The sequence below is a fragment of the Pagrus major genome, chromosome 6 (genome assembly GCF_040436345.1).
Source record: "Pagrus major chromosome 6, Pma_NU_1.0".
Taxonomy (NCBI): Eukaryota; Metazoa; Chordata; class Actinopteri; order Spariformes; family Sparidae; genus Pagrus; species Pagrus major.
The window spans coordinates 12,575,706-12,596,699 of NC_133220.1; the positions used below are offsets into that span (position 1 = coordinate 12,575,706).

Sequence of the window (20,994 nt, forward strand, 5' to 3'; positions counted from 1 at the left end):
CATTTTCATGCATTTTTTATATGCCACACTTTTACACAGCCAAAAGATTTTCATTTATACCAACTTCGATATTATTACCAAATCAAATCACTCATGTGCACCAGTACAGTTGGGTCAGAAACAATTCTCTCCTTTAAAGCTGCAGTCCACTCTGTCCATTATGTTTTAAGTACTAGTAGTTGTTGACCATGATTGTGTTTGTCCTGTGTTATGCATATGGACCGTTTACAACAGTCACAGTTCGCAATTATATAAAACATAAGGGACCTAATTAATGCGATTAAAAGTAAACTATAACCTTTTTCACAACAAGTAGCCTCTGTTTGCCATATGCTGCACCAATTTTAAACCACCAACTTTCCAGCGAAGTTGGCATTAGGTTCATTGCTGTACCTGACAGGTTTTCTCTTCTCATCTGGATCCCTGGCAGTGACAATTCCAACCAGCGCTCCTACTTTGGCGTCCTCTTGCACTTCCATAGTAGCGCCCTCTGGTGGTTGAAAGATGGGTGGCTCGTCTATGTCCGACACGCTGACCCGGACGATGGTCTGGTCTCGGAAGGAACCTAAGTCCACGAAGCGAGGGTCCACATGCTTATTCACTGCCTCTACCACGACATTATGTGTGCGCTTGCTCTCGAAGTCCAGCGTCTGAAAGAAAAACAAGATCCTGTTTTAATTTCACAGCAATCTATTAAAAGTGACACCAGGCTCAGTACTGATACCGACGCTCAGATATCAGTGTACACATATCCCGTCTCGGTCGAGTTGATGGTTTCTTTCTAGTTATTGTTGTGTCTGCAGCACCAGGTCATCACTAGTGGTAGCTAGAATAATGAAAACAGTCCATTGAACCAACATACAGCTGCTGGCTTATTATTCACATGTTCATTTTGCCATTCGGCCCCATTCACAAGAGCGATATGTCATTTAGGAGACACTTGAATGAATGAATGAAAAGATACTGCTGCTAAAATTCTGCATATGGTTTTCAGATTTCGACACAGAGTACAATTTAAGTTGAAAACAGTTCAGCTTTTGAAGAGAAGCGGCACTGACAGTCAAACCCCAGTGAGCGACTAATGATCATCAATCATCAAAGACCAGTCATCTTTCTTTCTCCATCTCTTCAGTGCACCTTACTGTAGGCTTCTCTGTCTGAACATACCCTATTAGGCCTACTAACTGGAAAGACTTGGATGCAAGGTGCAAACAGTATTAACTTTACCAAAAGCTACAAGTTGAATGCTCACCAGCAAAGGCCCAGTCACTCGTTGATTTCTAGCCAAATGAATCCAAATCACTTTTCACTGGATTTTGTCAGAGATGGTAAGAACAGCTTTGTGTGACAAGGCAGCTTGAAATATTCCTTCAACAATTAAAAGTCCGGTGTGCAGGATTTAGTGTCATCTTGCCGTGAGGTTGCAGAAAACCAACTAAGTAACGCTTCTCTCAACCTCACCTTCCGAATGTGTGGGAGAACCTATGGCCACTGAAAATGTGAATAACGCACATAATGCAAAAAACACAAAAACATGAAAGGCCCTCTGCAGAGCCAGTGTTTGGTTTGGCCTGTAGCAAATGGCGAGGAATCATGGCGACTCCATGGCACAGGACCTGCTACCTCTGTAGCTATAAAAGGCTAATAAACAACACAAATATGCCAAATCCTCACCTGCCAATATGTCCTATTGAAACTATTGACACTGGCAGTGATGCAAAAATATACACAAACATATGCAAATTTTCAACAAGGTCGTATTATCACATTTAGATAATAACCAGACCAAGCAGGACTGACAGAACAACTGTTCCAGCTTGCAGGGCTCTGACTGGGCCTCTGGGGATGCACTGCAGCACTGACCAGCTCTCTAACTGGTAGTGAGAGGTTGAATTCACCAGGTTCATCTCAGCTGTCTGTTCCAGGGCTCCATGCCAGTCCATTAATATGTATAAATATGGTCAAAGACCAAAGTTAGAAACAAACTATCTGAATGTGGCAGAGGTAGACCAGAAACTCCCACGTTCTGGGAGGTAAAATTACTGTTTTCATCAAAGTAGTAGAAGAGATGGATATTACAGCTTCAGTTCCCCGCCGGTAATCATTTATAGCAGTCTGTCTGGGCAGGAAGTACCAAGGTTACTCATTCCAAATAACTTTTGTCCCATTGTCTTTATAATATTGTATCCTTTGCCATAAAATACAGGGTGCAAATTTACTACAGGATAAAATGCTCCCAGTGTGTACAGGGCCTTACGTTAACACAACACAGCCATTCTTATTTGCATGCAATTATACACTAATGTAAACATAATTATGAAGTTCTGTTTCTGCCTATAGATGTCCCTAAATCCTACATACTTGATCACTCTAAGTGGACAAACAACAAAGTCTTACATTCAGTATCAGCACAGCTGGTAATGGTAGCTAATCTGATTCTATGTCACACTTTTCCAGCATCGAGCAGCATCTCTTGACTCTCGTATGAGGATGTATACAAAATTGTGTTGCACAAGTAGAAAATAACACTCAAATTTAACATATTTGTATGAATGTTTGCCTCTATAATGGTAAAAATATATAGTGGCTTTGCAGACCAGAACAGCAGTATAGTCCTCCTTTAAGTTAACCATACCTTCTTGATGGCGACAACAGCTTCCTGCGTCTCAACATCGGTGGTGACCTTGAAGAGCTCGCCTCCCTCTTTGATCAGATAGCTCATGTCTGTGTTCTCCCCCATGTCTGCATCTGTGGCAATGACGCGTCCAACCGGTGTCCCCACAGCCGCCCCTTCTGACACCGAAAACTGGTACATCTCTGGTATATGGAGAAAGTGGTCGGAGGATAGGGAAGGAAAAAACAAGGAGAGTCAGATTCAGAGAAGCAGCAGAGGGATGGAGTATGGAAAATAGCACAAAACAACACAGAGAACAAGAGGGAAGACCCCAGCGGAGGAAGGATGAGGAGAGATAGATGGTAGGCCGTAGGTGGAAAAAGAAGGTATAAGAGCAGGATATTGGTAGAAGAGATGGATAGGGAGCAGAAATAGAAAAGTGGGAGGAGGAGGGGATGAGAGAGTAACAAAGATAAAGAGGGTAAAAAGGGGAAGAGACGGGTAATGGAAAAATGAAGTAGGGATGGGATTAAAATGAAAGAACAGCAAGAAATAGACTTCAGGCGGTTGTTGTCAGTGTGATCGCTGCATTCACAGAAAATGGAATACACAAAATAATCTTTGACCGTCCACAACCAAATCCATAGTACTTTAATAGCTTTTTCACCTATTTACTATCATAATTAGAAAATGTTTAATTAAAACAATATAGATGAGAACAACATGCAATTTAAATTAAATTAATGAAAAAATAATAAAGCATGTCACGAAAAAACACTTGCTGGTGTCCATGATCAAGCATATGATTACTTATGCCGACACATGTTCTCAATCTTAAATCTAATGTCATACTTCAAATGAAGGAACAGACTAAAGAAAATGTATGAGATCTGCCAGACTTCATTATGAAAAAGATAAAAAAAAGATTAAAGGAGATGAAACTTTATTGTTCCCAAGAGGCAAATCATGTGCCAACATCAAAGTCCTCACATTATACACTACGCCATCTTCCTTTGCATCTTATTTATGAGGCTGCTTTCCAAAGTCTATCTATTCCCCATACCATAGAGTGGAGACACTACAATCTTGCAGCGGGGTTTATCCCTCTGACTGGGTAAATATGATTTACTGAGATGAAAAAAGGATTTATACAGAAATAAGAAAAGGTGTGTGGAGACATATCAAATACAATCAACCAGCCTGTCAGATGGTGTTCCTCTAGCTGTAACAAAAGTAATAGTGTTATGGTTTATCTCCAAAAAGGAGGACAAAATAAAAAGTTGAGATGAAAGAAAGAAGACATGGAAGCACTATTGTGTTCATAGAGCTAAATATTATTCAGCAAGGAGTTACATGTGAGCATATTAAAGGGACAGTTCGCCCAAAATTTAAAATACATATTTTTCCTCTTATCATCTAGATTGTTTTGGTGTGAGTTGCCGAGTTTAGGAGATATCAGCCGTCAAGTTGTCTGCCTTCTCTCAATCATAACGGAACTAGATGACAATCGGCTTTTTGTGCTCTAAGCGCCACAAAATACATTTGACAAACTTGACAGCAATGTGTCTTTGCTCTTTACTCAAGATCCACATGCCTTGTTCTGAGCAGTTTCATGTAGGATCTTTAACTTTTCTTTCTACCAAAACACACCCAACTATATCGCCAACTATATCACTGCGCAAAAGGAAGCATGCTTCACCACGCCGCTAGCTAACTTTACAGCTCAGTTAAGGAGGACGACATTAAAGAATCTCTTTCATGAGCAGATGTACTCACCGTTCTGCACAGTGATATAGTTGGTGGGTGTATTCCTAAGAAGAGACATTACTGCTGAGTTTTTTAAATGACTTTTTCAGCACTTTAAGCACCACAAGCTGAGCACCATCCAGGTCTTTATGTCTACATCTCCAAAACTCTGCAGCCCATTAAACATTCTAGATGGATACATAGCACTACAGGTAAGGGAAAACATGTTTTTTTTTTTTTGGTGTGAACTGTCCCTTTAATGTGTCGTAGGTGTCATTAGGTGCTGATGAAATAAACTTTTAAAAGGTGTGAAACTTTATCACCTTTTATTGGCTGATATGTCCTAAAATAAACAGCTTCTTTAGTTTGCTTGATATAAAGCTACTGTATCTTTCAGTTGTTTGTGTGGCGAGGTGAGACAGATTGCATTCTTAGCTGAACGTTTCAACTCTAACTGTTGTGCACTGAAAACCATTTATCCCAAAAACCATCTCACCATCATAAATCCATAGCATTATAATGAGGGAACAATCAGCCGTATTGATGCAGTCCTCTCTTGAGCCTCGCTTAAAAGGAATGATCAAACGTGCAGTGGAACGCATCAATTCTCCATATTTGATAGACTGCTTTGTTATGGGCTGAAGGCTTGATAGGCCAATAAATTGAAGTTAGACGATTTTACTCGGACTACATGCAGGCCATTCAGTATGGCAGCTGATGCTGCCATCGCTTATTGGTGTCGGCGGCCTGCAGGTCGCAAACTATATACAGTATCTGTGTGTCTTTTATCATCTTCTCTGTGTCTCTGCTTTCCTTTTTTCCTCATTATTTTTCCTCCCTCTCTCAATTCTCACCTCATTCGTCTCCACTCTCACTCCATTCTCTTTGTCATTTCCTCCCTCTCTTCTTGTGTCTCGCCATCTCTCTCTTTGCCCAAAGTAAGATAATGTGCATGAGACACTCACTCTGTGGGAAGCGCGGTGGGTTGTCATTAACGTCTGTGATCACTATGGTCACCGTGGTGGAGCCGGACAGACCACCCATTTGTCCTGCCATGTCTGTTGCCTTGACGACCAACTCATAACGATCCTGCGTCTCGCGGTCCAAATCTGCCACTGCTGTCATGATGATCCCTAATGAATGAGGGACAGAGGAGAGATTGGAGGAGAAAGACAGAGGGATGAGGATGGAGAGAGAGAGAGTAGGAGTAGTAAGGGAGGCCAATGGAAAGGTTACATTAGTGGCTAGCACTTATGCAATAACCAACTATATTTCCCCTCTCGGTTTGAATATCAACTTCTACTAAGCACTGGATCATAGAGACACAAGTGCAGCGCAGTACATTTCACCTCCTAAGACTGGCTGGATGGATGAGATTGTGTCATATTTGTGCCTCTCCGCGTACACCATTTTATGGCTCAGCTGTATTAAAATGAATAATATATAGGGGCAGAATGAAGGCATGCCTCAGCCACCCTGAACAGCCTTACAACTCTTCCATGGTGGGTAGGACTGCAATCAAACCCGAGAAGTGGATTTCCAAAGAGCAAGCGAGGGACATAGAGAAAGTAATATAGTGTAGAGAGTGAGTTGGAAGGCAAGCAGAAAGCTTCGATGGCTCCTCCAGAGTGAACTTTCTGTCGCACTTGAACAGAGTCAGTGGTCAGTTAAAAAACAAGCCTTTTACTGAGCAAAGCCATGGTAGTGTTCCAATTTATTCTAAAATGTATAACTGCAACCCCCTAATTTCAATTTAAGATCAGCAGAGCAACAAAGAACTAACACTTCAGTTTGGATTCACGTCTGGTCAGCTTATGAGTGAATGCAAACAGCCTGTCCAATGCCAGCAAAAGGTTATGTTAGATTTGATGTGACCATAATGCCATGTCGGTGTTGGGCTAAAAGTACATGACGTTCTTTTTGTGATGTTTACATGAAAACTATATTTGGTAGCTCTCTCTTTTTATTCTGTATCTGTCTCTCATGCCAAAGATTATTGTCATTAACTGGCTGATTCTTTAAATGATTGACTGATTAACCGTTTAGTCTATAACATATATCAATTTTTTTTTTTAAATGCTCCAAAGTGATGTCTTCAAATTGATTCTTTTGTCCAGGCTACAGTCCAAAACCCAAAGACTCTTCATTTACTGTCATAAATGACAAAGGAAAGCAGAAAATCCTCACATTTAAAGGGTGACTCCAACAATTTTCCACATTAAAGTGTGTTAACAGGTCTTGGGGAGTACTACTGTATACAGAAAAAAGAAGTAGTGCATAGCTTTTTTGTCGCTCCAGAGGAAGTCAAATGTACATGATGATAAATTGCCTCTAATGACGTCACTCATTGGCAAAGTTGGATTCTGGGTAATGTAGGCGATGGGTTTTGAAAAGCAGTTCAATATTTGGACTCATTATGGACAGTTTAAAACAAATGATCAATACAGAAGAGCCACAGTCATCACCTTTTTTTATTTCACGCATTCCTACAAAACCTGGCGCCTACATTACCCACAATCCAAGTTAGCAACTGAGTGACAGTGATAATTTATCCAATTACATGCAGCTTCTTCTGGAGCCACAAAAGGCTTTACACTACTTTTTTCACATATGCAGTAGTACTCCCCAAGAGCTGAAAACACACTTTAATGTGGAAAATTGTTTTTTTTTTTTTTGTTTTTAAAAAAAATGTAATTACCCTTTCTTACATTTTTGCTTGTAAAATGACTGAAATGATTAATGGATTGTGAAAGCAGTTGGCAATTAATTTTATTTTGATCGACTAATTGATTAATTAACTAATTATAGTTACAGCCCCACCTACACTCTTACAAACTAGCACTTGGCCCTTTGTAGGTACATCTCTTCCGTAGTAGCCAAGCAGCAGCAGCATCAGTAGTTGGCTGGTTTGCTGTGCAGTAGTAATATAATTCCACTTTACCCCTTTGGGATTTTCCCACATCAGAATCTATTGATGCATTTCCTGAGCTTGGTGTGCTGTCTCACTCCCAAAGGTTTGCATTGTGTCGGGTACACAACTCACTGATTCCAGTCACATTTAGCCCTGGGCCATGTTCTATAAGTAGCCAAAATGCAGTACATGCAGCAGTGGAGTTAAGGAGGGAGGCAGATGACATGCTCCTCTTTCATCCACCAAAGACCAGAAGGAATGCATCTAAATCAGGGCTGTCAAAAGTAAAGCCCCAGTCCCAAACTAGTACACATTGCTCCAACACCATGGCAGAGACTGTATGCAAATGACCGGTCTGTATTCATGAATGCAGTCAGTCTATGTGGTCTATATTCCAATGCACATCACGTAGCCTTAACATTAACCAATTTAACCGAGTAATAGGGCGGTGTACAGCAACTGTGAAATAGTACCTCGGCATGGTAATGTATTACATTAATGTAAAATAAATGATGCTGTTCCAATCATTTTTTCTACCCACATCTCACGTGGCAATGGAAATCTAATTCCCCTGTGTACCTAAGACACTAGCTGTCCTTCCACGTGGGCCTTCATGGCTACCATGATAATTGAAAAGAAGAAGCTTTGCCAGGGTAAGGTGTCACTTTGCCTTTTGTGCCCGTCAGAGTGTCATTTCCTCTGCTGCCATGTGATCAACGGCAGCACGAGAGGTTCTGTACATACTGCTGCGCTGCCCTTTCTAACGAGAGGTTCCACTGCACTTTTACAGAGTAACAAGCCCTGTGGACAAATTTACAGGCAGCACATAGATCAGCCAGCCTCGGTATGGACAGAGCCGGGAAAAGTAACACATCTCCTCGTCTACACTTTTAATAATTGCATCCATGTACAGAACAGGTGGGTTTTTTTGTACTTTTTGCCTTGATGTATAGAAACTAACATTGTTACAGAAGAAGAAGCTCACAGCAGGTTTCGAGGTTGTGCATCCAAAAACGAACACACCAGCACAAAAGGCATTCAAGGCCCTAAGGCAGAGTCAGTGGTACCCCAAGCCGCTGTACACTGCACTGCGTATTGTATGTCATGGATATTATTATCAATACTGCTTATTATTTTGTAATACATGACTTCACTCAAATGTATTACACTCTGTGAGTAACATCTCTTCATAAATAAATGAATCATGAATTATTATTTTTTTATACAATGATCTACTTTCAAATAAAATGGAAATGTCCTCATATAAAGTTCAGCCCTTGTTAAATCAAACCTTTGACCCAGACATTCAACAACACCTTCAGACAGTTCGAGCATGGCCAGAGCGGCAGAGAAAACACTGCGACTTGCAGTTCAGTTTGTTGTCAGAGTGAGTGAGAGTGATATTAATGAGGCAGATTTTGCAGCTGTTCTATCTCCTCTCTATTTTGACCTTCTTGACTTGCACCTATTAGGCTGGCCCGCCTGCCTACAAAACGAGGGGAAAGGGGGTGGGTGGAATCGGGGCCGCGAGACAGAAGCTAGAATGAACCATCCGGTCTCCCGGCTAGTCCCAACAAGGCAGAGCCATTTATCATCCCTGCTCCCAGGCTGACCAAATCAAAGTGGTGGAGACCAAAAAAGGAATCATTAAAACTTTAGTGCTTTTCCCTGGAGGGGCATTCAAAGGCAACACCAGTGCTAAGCTGCTCCTGAAAGACTGTGGGTCAGACAATATCACTCCTATAAGCCCAAGACCAGTTGGGGAAGAGGGAATTTTCCATTACAGGCCTACAGCAAGTGGAGATTCAGGTAAAGGTGGTTCTGGTGGAAATATCCCAGTATTTTGATGTAATGCTAGTTGATTACTTAGACAAACTTGTTATTCTTGGTTTGATAAACAGCAGAATAAAACATGTGGTAACAATAAAACCAAAATAGATTTTTTTTTTCTCAAACACATTAAATAATTCAGAGATAGGCCTGAAGGTGCAACATGGGCCAAGCAAATTTATGCCGTATCGCATTTTGAGTTTGGTAGTTATCGGATAAATCTTCATGGGAAGTGTGTGTTTTTGGCCAGTTGATTCCATGTTTTCAGCTCCAAATTTTTGATTGATCTGGAAATCATGGTCTCTGAGCTTTAACGCTGTTGTAAGTGATATATTTGTATTAAAATATTTTAAATAGCTTTATATTCCAACAGAAATCCCTGTAATAGAGCTTTTGGTCAGCGACCCATGTGTCTCCCTCCCCTGCTCATGCAGCAACAGAGAAAATACATTTTCTGGTATCCCTTCCCACTTCCAATCCAATCAGGACAGAGAACTCCAGAAAGTCCTGTGTGCTCATGAAGGCAGAGAGGGAAGGATCCTCCTGTTTGCTGCTATGTCTGGTGCTTACTGCCTGCGTGTTCACGTGGTAAGGAAGGAGAGACAGTTAGCTCAGCTAGCTTTAAGGTATTGTTGGAAAAGAGAAGGAGCACAAGAAAATCTTATGAGACGAAAAAAAATAGTGGGTGTACTGAGTTCTGAATGTGTGCTCTTACCTGTGTGTCTGTCAACAGTGAAGAACTTTTCTCCATCCAGTACACTGTACACCACTCTAGCACTGCTGCCGTATGTAGGGTCGTCAGCGTCCGACGCAGTAACCTTCATTACAGACGTTCCTATTGAAAAGAGAAATGTGACGTCAATAAAGAGGATAAACACTTCAGATTATGTTGGTGTACTTTACTGTAAGTGGCGCAGCAGATGAGTGTGCATGAGTGTGTTTGTGTGTGTGTGTGTTTACGCATGTTTGTCTGTGATTATACTTGGGAGACAGAGGTTAATGCATCTGGGTACGACTGCACCAGGTAGCTATTTCATCTTTATGCACATAATATTCCAAACAAATTTTTTGATGTTTCAAATTACCTCCTCACTACACGAGCGCTCAGAGTTGTTTTGCCTCGTTGGCACAGAAGTTGCGCACAGAGATGAAAGGAAACATGGAGTCATAAAGTCAACATTATAGCTTCAAAGACTGTTAGAAGCTCTAGAAATCTACAACAAACAATTACTGGTGATTACTGGCACTTAGGCAGAGAATACAGACATTTCCACTTAAAGACTTCAAAATTTGTATTTGTGGAGCAAGTCAAGTCATTATTTCCCACTCAGTGTTGTATATTTGTCAACACTGGCATACACAAGCCTCTGGCAGCAAATGCGCGGGTGCATCTCGACATTTAGTCACGCATTTTAGTTAAAGCTCAGCCTAAAGCCTGTGAAACTTTAAGGTTCTTCATTTTTAGGTTAAGAAACAACCATATACTTGCCTCTCAGCATGTAAGCACATTTTTATAAATAACTCCACTTACAGGAAAAGGAATATAAAAAAGGGAGACGTTCCTGGGTGCCATAGGTCCTCAAGGACAAGGAGTCAGTCTTTGTCTCCAGCCCTCTGGCCGATGCTATGGGTAATTACTGACAGCTGGTGTTGTCCACCAAAGGTCATTGCTGTAGCCTTCCTCAGAGCCCTGTCATGCCACTGTCCAGCCACATAATGGCCGTATGCTAATGATGCTAATTAGCGGGAAGTGTCAGAGCACTGTTTGTTTCCTGTCATCCCACGGAGCTCTTAAGGGGGAAAGAGGGAGGGAGAAGCTAGTGGATTATCATTAAAGCCACCCAGCCATTAAATCCGACAGTTCAGATCACTTTCCTGTCGCTGTCACCTATAGCACTCTTTTGTCCCCCCTGTATGCAGATAGGAGCTGGCCATTTGCATGCTACCATACACTGTAGCTAGCATACGATGCAGCACTCCTGCACCTGGTCTATGATACAAGTGAAACAAATGAGGCTGTGCTATGTCACAGCTATTTTAAACTTTGTGGCAACGTGACAAATTAGCTCAAAGGTAAAAACAACTGGTGTGAGAAAGGAGTGATGGCACCCGCAAATGGATTGACCAATGAACGAATCAGTGTTTCTCCAGTATATTCAACACCCAAGAAATCATGAATTCTGGTGGTGTCAACAACCTTGTGTGGTTTATCAGTTAAATCCGGATATTTTTCAGCTCCGAGTGGATTCAAAGCGGTGCATATTAACTAGGATGGAATGAGCTTTTAAATCATATTCTGAGTCGTATCAGTCATTACCTCATCCAAATATGCAAAAGTACACATCAGCGTGATCCTTAGAAGATCAAGATCTGCTGCATCTCAGTTGGGGGATGAGTGAGATATCATTTCTATCATATTGAAGACATAAGGTGATACAGTGGTCAGGCATTTTCATTACTGGCAACAGGCAGGGGTCTGTTAATTCTGCCTACCTCGTTGGCCCTACTGCTGTGGGTCGAACAAAGCCATTTTCATCCATGGGATTACTCTCTTATCTTAATTTTCCCCAGGTAACAATCAGTTTGAAGCTCAGCTGTTTCTGGGTACTGGCTGGCAGCAACGTCAGATGGCTTGGAAGAACTATATAAATGCAAATGCTTCTTTATTGTGTTTATATTAAAAAGAGAAGTGAAGCAGTGAGTTTGGCACTTGGGTTCTTATTAAAGCCGTAGCTTGCATCAGTGTTTTCAGTGGGAGAAGTCATTACTTACAGTATCTGTTGGCATGGGCGTCTCGCTTAAGCAGATTCTACTTTTGATGGACTTGTGGGGATTCAATAAAAATTATTGACTTTCTTAAATTCAAATGTAATGCATATTGCAGTACTAGGAGAAGTATGTCTAATGGAGAGAAGCAGCAGATATTCATTAGCTAAAGAGTTGTTTTTCTAGCACCAACTAAAACTTCAATCACAAATTGCTCTCAGATGAGACAGCATGCGCTGTGGCAATAATAATTTTAATTACCAAAATATACAGGTTTGTCTCTCTTTATCCCCCCTCATGGGCACATTTGTTTGGGCTGAGGCTGAGTGTTTGGTTTGGTTATACAACAGAACTTTCCACATCATTTTCTTCACATATCCGTGCAATAAAACCACTGATGAAATTGAATGAAACAGTCAATTATACCTTGTCTTATTGCTACAGATTTCTACCCCTGCCAAGGAGGTTATTTTTGTTTATTGGTTGGTTTTATTACACAATTACACAAAAACTACAGACCAAATTTCCACAAAACTTAGATGGAGGATGGGTTTTGGCCCAAAACAGACCCCATGGTGCAAATCTAGATAAAGGGACAGATCAATTTTTTTTCTCACTTTCTTTAAAATTGTGGGATTTGGCATTTTTCCACATTTTTGTTATTTCTCAGGAAATAACGCGTGGATCTTGATGAAAAAGGGCTTAGTGTTAGGGATGTATGCGCTCTACTGAGGGCCATTCTAATTTTTTACCTCAACACATTAAAAAGGATATTATTTTGCAAACCCCCAGTGGTTTGTGTTTTTTTACTTGCTGCATTAGTGTAGAAATGTGTGTATTAAGTACACCCTGACATCACTGTGGGATGTTCTTCCAGGTGCAACAGGCTGAATCCAAATGTCTGGATTCAACAGCTCTTGCTGACTTGTGAACTTTGTGGACACGTTTCCAGGAAGTCTGCAAGTGCTGAGGGCTGTCCAAACCCACAATTCACTCAGTCCACAAGGGGCCTCAAGCTGACTGTCTACAGACTTCCAAAGAGTTCGCTTGCAGTGCAGACTCCACTAGACTTATTTAACCACGATTCACTGCAATATAGATGTGACATTACAGTGTTTCCAAATGCTGATGAATCAAACCAAAAGAACTTAACATGAATAAAATAATTACTTTTTCAAAATAGTACTTGAATCATGAAGGCAAGAAATCATATTCAACCACATCAGGAAAAATACATAATAGGCCTCAGTCTGCAAGTCCAGATGGTAGACATTTGGATTCAGCCATGAAGATGACACATTTCTGACAACACCCAATCAGCGGATTTCAAATGTGCAACTGTCAACCAGAAGAGGTCAATAAAACAGTCATTTTAAGCTAGGTTAAGTTAATCTTTATGTGTATGTATGCTCCATAACTGTGTCAGAAGTCTGAGTCAACTTGTGACACAAATATTTAATCATCCTCCAGCAACTCTATGTACATTGTTGATGGCACCATCAAAACAATATTAAGACAAAAAGAGAGGAGTCTGCATTGTGTTACATTGTCCCAAATGTTAGACAACTGATTTTTTGTATAAAAATGAGATCACTTTTTCAAATTATGGAAAAACAAATTACAATTCCGCTTGTTTCCCTAAAGCATTCATTAGAGCACCACTGTTTCGCAATGTTTCTCCCAGTGACTTGTCTCAGCATGGAGGACTAGACTGAGTTACAACATCTCATTGCCATGCAACTATAATGAGGATATGGCTTTGTTATTCATTTAATCCTCTAGCACAGCAAAGTGCCTGGGACATAATTGGGGTTGTATGGCAGCTATTTATTAAACATCCTTTAACATATTAATATTTCTATAATTGTTTGATTACAAAATGATAACTGGTATTTAAAGCACTTAAAATCCCACCAGGTACTTGAGCTCAACAGCTAACTAAGTAAAGTAAATAACCTCCAGTTACAATTCACATTGCTAGCTTAGAAGTTATTCCTTTCTATATATTTGTCTGTTTTATGACTGGAACATGTGATGACCAACATGAGGGAAGCAACAGTCATTCCAAAATAATAACACAGTAATACAGTCTTTAAGCAATATATAAATAACACTCAGATGAAACCTGAGCCTGGGACCATCTGTGGTGAAATGGAGTAAGAAGTAGGGTTGCTTTTTGGGTGTGGAGGATTGGGGCGGAGGGTGGGTGACGATGGCTATGTAGTTAGATTTATGCATGAGTTTGGTTTAATGGTATCAACACAGGCTGTCGGAATGACTTCCCACACCATTTCAGCACTCTGGGAGAGATGGTTCAATTACTGTGAGGGGAGCTGGAGGAGTGCGCCACGTGTGAGACACTAGACTGACAGCTATTTAAGAGGCAGCCTCGTAAAAGAGATTTGTGCCTATCTCAGCTGGTGCCGTACTGGTGCGAGCTTCAGTGGAGGGGTCTAACGGCTGCAGCACTGAGCCTCTTTCTCGCTCCGACCCGCCTTAATCTGCAGGACTGAGTGCTCCCCGCCCGCATTATGGATCATTTAGTAAAGCCATAAAAGCTGAGGTGTTTTCACATGAAAAGTTATTTCTTCACTACTTCTACTGTGATTCATTCCTCTCTCATCCACATAAATGCCCCAGGAGTGGGAGGTGGGGAGAGAGAGAGGGAGAGAATGGAGGGTGAGAGAGAATGAAGTATATAGGGAAGCAAAATCCGCCATGTCATAAAAGCCAATGGCCTGCTTACATTGATCCTCTTGGAGATCTCTACAAGGCTTTAGGAATATTTTTCATCTCTCCTGACAGAGATTGTAAATCTTATCTTCTTGAGCCTTTGAACCTGTGTCTTTCAATAGATTATATTGTTATTTGTTTTGTAGACAACATTGTGGTCAACTTTAGATCTTAACCTCTCATCATTTTTTGATAAAAATTGTCTCAATACAAACAATTTTTAACTCTGAGTGAACAAACATTAAGGTACAGGAACCTTTCTGTAACCTTTAGGTTCCTAGGTATGAAACTAGGTATTGTGGAATGCCATTTGCTTCGGCTTATTTACTTGTTTCCTGAAGAAAAATAAACATCTCCAATCTCCTCCCTGTGCAACCTTGTCGCTCTTTATCCTCCATCACCTGACTTCCTCCTTTGCTACCATGACTACGGCCACTAGAGGTTGTGACCTAATAAGCAATGTGAATACGGGTGACAATAAGCTGCCATCACAATGATCAGCCACACGATTAAAACCACTGACACATGAAGTGAATAACTTTGATCATCTCGTTACAATGCAACAGTATGCTGGGAAAACCTTGTGTCCTGGGATTCATGTGGATGTTACTTTAACAAAGCACCACCAATCCAAACACAGTTGCAGACCAGTTACACCCCCTCATGGCAAAGTGCTGTCAGTGCCCTTAAGGAGGACAAAGCACCCTGCCAAAACACAAAAAGTGCTCAGTAATAGTCCAAGTAATGTGACAAAGAGGTCAAGGTGTCGACCTGGCCTCCAAATTTCCCCAATTTCAATCCAATCCAGCATCTGTGGGGTGTGCCAGCACAAGTCCAATCCAGGGAGGCCCAACTGTGGATAGGACTTGGCGCTCACCCGCTCAGGCATTGGCGCAGGAACTCTGGGGGTGTCCTGTAGTGTCTGGCACCAGGGTGTTGTGGCAGATCCTTTGAGTCATTTGGATTGTAAGGTGGGGCCTCCCTGGATCAGACTTGTTCTGGCACTTCCCACAGATGCTCATTCAGATTGGGATCTGGGGAATTTGGACGCAAAATCGACACCTTGTGCTCTTTGTCATGCTCCTGATCATTCCTAAGCAGTTTATGCACTGTGGCAGGGTATATTGTCCTGCTGGAGGGGGCACTGCCATTAGGTAGTGCTGTTGCAGTAAGGGGGTGTACTTACTTGCGGCATTGTTTAGGTTGTTGGTGTATGTCAAGTGACATCCATATGAATGCCAGGACCCAAGTTTTGAAAGCAGAATTATGACAAGCTGATCGATGTTATTCATGTCATTGTTGAAATTGGTTTTCATTAGAAGTTATAAAGTTGTATTTTGCTCAAAAATCCGAGAGGCCCTGGCAACAGAATCACTTTGTGAAACCGGTACATTGCTTCAACCCTATTTTAGACACAGTGTATTACTTGCACAATATCAGATCTATAATGTTCAAGCAACTGAGGACTGAGGTGTCCATGCTGCTCTGCGTCATTGCATCTCTTCAATAATGAAAAAGTGAGAGCCTTAATCAATTTCACAATTGCAAATCTATCGTGCTGCTGTTGTCATACACGATCTCTCTCTGTCCATTGCCCCCCTCCTCCTCCTTAGCATACACACTGATTCATACACATGGCCACACACTCAGAGATCAGCCAAAATCAATTATGTCAAGCACTGTGGTTGAGCACATAATGGTTGGATGTTACTGGTCATATACATAAAGGTAGTTGGCAGAGAATATTGATTGTAAGTTACTCCTGTCTTGTCGCATTGCTCTCTCCCGTGATCCTGCTGCTCCAAATGTCTCATCTCCTGTTAGCATGACAGGCCCCGGCTGTCCTAATGGTGACTGCAGCAATTTGCAGCCTCCTGGGCAACCTCCCTGGACTACAGCAACAGGAAGGGTGATTATTACTTTAATCCCCCTGTGGAGTTCTCACATTACATACAAAAGAAGTGGGGAATTTATTGCTCATGCTCACTGTGAGAGAGAAAGAAAGAGAGAGAGAGGTTGGTTTTTGAACCACTACCTCAATGGTTTATGTTGTTGCATTATACAAAGACCTCTTAGTCCTTAATTTAAGCTATAATATTTATGTGTGTGCAGGTCAATTGCCAAAGCAATATAATTTAGGGTTAACATTATTGGACATTTGTTTTTACTGCTTTACTCTGTAGCTTTTCTATGCGCCAGTCACTAAAACCCTTCAAATGCCAGTTATTTTGTGTATTTTGTGTGTACATCTAACATCAATGTTATACACAAGTACACAATGATATATAGGAGAGTGACCTTTACAAAGACACTTGAGGAGAACATTCTAAAAGGCTTCTCCTACGCTGCTACGTGAGCTTTTATTTTCGTAGATCTCTGTACCGCACTTCCAGTATTATAAAATTCCATCTACTCAATGTCATTTGCAGCAGCAAATACACCTATACAGATACTGCAGATGCTGTGTTGTAGTTGTGAGATCCTCAAACAGTGTGCATGATACTTGAAATCAATACAGTTTCAATTAAAATAGTCCAAAGACAAGCTGCTACAACATACTTCAATTAAAATGATCCTTAAAACTGGACAGTGTTTTGACATTTACAGAGATAACATGCCTTGAGTTTTGGAGAAATGCAAGAAAGCCTCAAAGGGTGACATTTGTTTCATAGATAAAGGTGCAGGATGTTGTCTTAAAAAATATCTCTGGAGAACTGTAGAACCTGGCTTTACATTAGACTGTGTCCAACGTATAAAGCCAGGATAAATGTCACATCAAGGCTACCATGCTGCTACTTTGAACTGTGTTGTTCTTTGTGTTTGGCAATTCTCCACTACATCAGCTTGTGTCATTAGTAGATAATAGCTGAGGATAGTGGTCAGCTTAATGTCTGCTATCAGACTGCCATTTGCCTGCCTGTTGTTCTTTGGACACTGTGCACTGGCTTGTCAGTCAGCGTTACCTGAGGTTAGAGGCTGCAGCACAGACGTCGTGTCGTGCCACATCTCTGCCACTCAGAGGTCCCGAGGTCCTCTCTAATGGAACCACATCAATCACAGGATTAGCTCCGTGGAAACTTTTCACCCTGTTGTGATTCCACCATCAAGAGCTGCCTCTCCCAGCCGCATTTCCACCCGACTCGCTTGTTGTCACACAGCCTTTGAGTGTTGGGAAAGGATGTCTGCTTCTGTGAATAAATGGCTTCAAACCCAGCAAACTGTGCTACTTAGTCAGTCAACTCGCATAAAGACTGAAAAAACAGATTGGTGGATGTCTTAGTATGCATGTTGTAACACGGTGTAATACTGATTTCAAATTGGAAAAGGCCTGTCTTTATTACTTCAATATTAGCTGGGCGTGTGGAGCATAAGCATTAGTTTGGGGTGCCACAGTGTCACTACCAATAATGTCTCTGCAGTATGTGTGCTATATAGTGAGTCTAAAATCTCAATCTATCCAGTGCTTAACTGTTGATGATGCAGGGCTACACTATAGTTTTGTCGGGCAGCAGACCAGTTTGACTTTGCTTGAGGTTTTTAAATAGATAGGGCCAATGGGTTTTTAAAACTTTTGAGGGCCTAGCTCAAAGCTACATAAATATTTAAACACTTATGGCTGGGGAAAACCAAAAGGAAAAGAGATGGATCTGATTCAAATATTAATGATCAGGCTTTCCAAAAACATAAACATTAGCGCAACAGGTCATCCTAACCACGAATATTACCAAATACACTAAGCACCATGTGAAAGCTGTTGTTCAAGTAGAAAATGTATTTATAAGTGCTATGCAAAACAAGAATCTGAGGAAAATATTTTCCCATCTCTTTAACTTTACAGTCACTTATCACATTGCACCAATATAGATGTCCATTACATTCTTTAAATAGATATATCACCTAAACCACAACATGTGCCAATCCATCTGTCTAATACGTCTAATACGTGTTATCATCATTATACGAATATTTTATTATTTTCAGCCAAGTGTATTTTAGAATCTTTAAAGACAAATCCCACCTGACTCATTCACTTTTCAAGCATCTGCAAGCTTTGCTGCAAGCAAAAATTCAACATTACTTTGGGAAAAGCTCTGCTTAGAGGAAAAAATAATCCCACTTTGATAAACAAAGATACACAAGGAATGGAAGGCTAATTTGGAATATAAAACTAGATAATTAGAAATCACCAGTGGATATAAATCAGCCAAGGAAACCTAGAATGAACTAAGAAACAAACAAATAAACTTCAACTAAATTAGGTTTTATTAATAGGAAAACTCAATTCCTAACAGCCCTAACAGATGCAGACCTGGACATTTTAAGCAGTAAAAAATAAGAAAAATACATGGAAAATATAATTAAATTAGACAAGAAAAACAGCAGTTATTACAGTCAGCAGGGACACCACACAGTCTCTTTAGGAAATAAGAAATTATTTTCAAAGGTTTTAATCCAACTAATATGCAACAAAACAGAGCCCAAATCAAGGAGGCATCAGCTCTATTTATCTGCTAAATCTCACCAAAGACATTTTTTAAAAAAAAAAACAGATAACTGCCAGTCTTAAAATGAAAACTCCAACACCAGTTTTGATATTCCCTTGAATGTTCAGTAAAAAGACATGATCCAGAAAAATAAATGAAAACAGAGATAATCTGTTTTTCAAATGAACCCTTGAAGCCAATTCACATAAACTCTCAACTAAATAACAAAATCAGGACCTGATGGCTTTCCCCTGACTCAAACAAGTACCTCTTGAGTATTGTAGCTCCTCTTTTTGATTGTACAACATTCAATTTAAAACTCTGTGGAGATTCCCTTACAATGTAAATCTAACCACAATCATGCTTCTATTGAAACACTGCACAGACCTTGCTTTGACGTCTATTCATAATTCCACTTCACTGAAAGAAATGACACAGACATGGACTTTCACCATACTACCTCACATGTACAATCATACTTTATGCAGATGAAATAGTGCTATTTCTACAAAACCATTTCTGGCCATTAAAAGACACACTCAAGCTAAGATCCATCAGACCATACTTCACCTTTCAGATGACATATTCCCCATATATACATGCCATTAAATGACTCATACACCATACACAATATGGTCTACAGTACCTACATTAACAATTATTTGTACACACACCAACATAATATGCAAAACTAAACATATTGTAGTTGTCCTGTCTGCAGTCTCCTCATTTATAATTGGAAAGAGTTAGATAAAGTGCTTAACACCACTCTCAGCAGGGCACACAGTTCAGGCTCTGTCTAAAGGTAAATAAAATGCATATGCCAGCACATTCAAAGCTCACTAATTGACACATCACATTGTGTTTGTTTAATTAAAAAAAATAACAATGTGCCAACAAGGTTGTGGTTTTGCTGGAAAGTAGGTTTTGGAAATATTTGTTAGTTGGTTCATTGACTTTCTGGAGTCTCTGGGTTGCCTCACAGTGATGGGAAGGTTCAAAACACTGTTATACTATTGCAGTTTTTGTATGGTTTTAACAAATGACATATAATGAAGTGCCAACGTCTGGGGCTGAAAAAAGAAGCCAACACAGAAGTGCCAAAAACAGTTCCACTTGAGGCTGGCTCCAAAAGCAATCAAATCCCTTCGACTTCCATATTAGAATGCCCAACTTAACAGCTGAAATACACACTTTTTCACACAGGCTGGTACAAAAGACAGTTTTTCTCTCTAACTAATTTCCCCTGTTCTATGCAACTGTGTGGGAGATGAATTCTTATGAAACTCACATATTCAGATTCATTCGACCCACCAGAACCCCACCATGCTTCACCTTTTTGTCCATTTTTGGATTGGCCATGAGTTTTTTAGAGTCAGACACTGCCAGGATGGCAACATCCAGAGCCACAATACTGACTTTATAATGGCTCTTTATACAGTCAATGGATATATTGTGCTATTTAGTGAGCTTTGAGGGGCTGGCAGGTAGGATTTTACCTTTTGACAGAGGCAGGCTAGCCTTTTCCCCCTTTTTTTCCAGTCTTCATGCCAAGATCATCTATCTTATGCTCTAGATCTACAATGTTCTTGGTCCATACAGAATATATATATTAAGCTTCTCTGCAAGAAAGTGAATCCACAGTCTCCAAAAATGTCAAACAATTTGCTAAAAATGATGTATCATATATATTACTGTTCTGTTGTACCTGCTTCTAAGTTGTCTTTGATGTTATTTTCTTAAAAAAACAAAACTTCCAGCATTTGAGGTGGTAGGTTATACATTTTGTAACTTTAAGTGGTCTAAGTGAATGTTATTAAGATTTTTATGATGACCCAAGGCTTTTTGCCAAAGATGAATTTGAGGCCTTTTGTAATGGAAGGATGGGTGTTTTAAAATGGAGAGACCTG

General features: G+C 40.5%; 1 protein-coding gene across 1 annotated transcript in view; it reads right to left on the bottom strand.

Moving 5' to 3' along the window:
• Positions 1-20,994, bottom strand: part of LOC140998205 (cadherin-22) — a 79,314-nt gene that overhangs the window by 40,061 nt on the left and 18,259 nt on the right. The window contains exons 3-6 of the mRNA XM_073468403.1: positions 9,817-9,936; positions 5,326-5,493; positions 2,636-2,817; positions 394-650 (exon numbers count right to left, since the gene is read on the bottom strand). Coding sequence (XP_073324504.1) covers positions 394-650; positions 2,636-2,817; positions 5,326-5,493; positions 9,817-9,936 — 727 coding nt within the window. The remainder of the gene's footprint in view (positions 1-393; positions 651-2,635; positions 2,818-5,325; positions 5,494-9,816; positions 9,937-20,994) is intronic.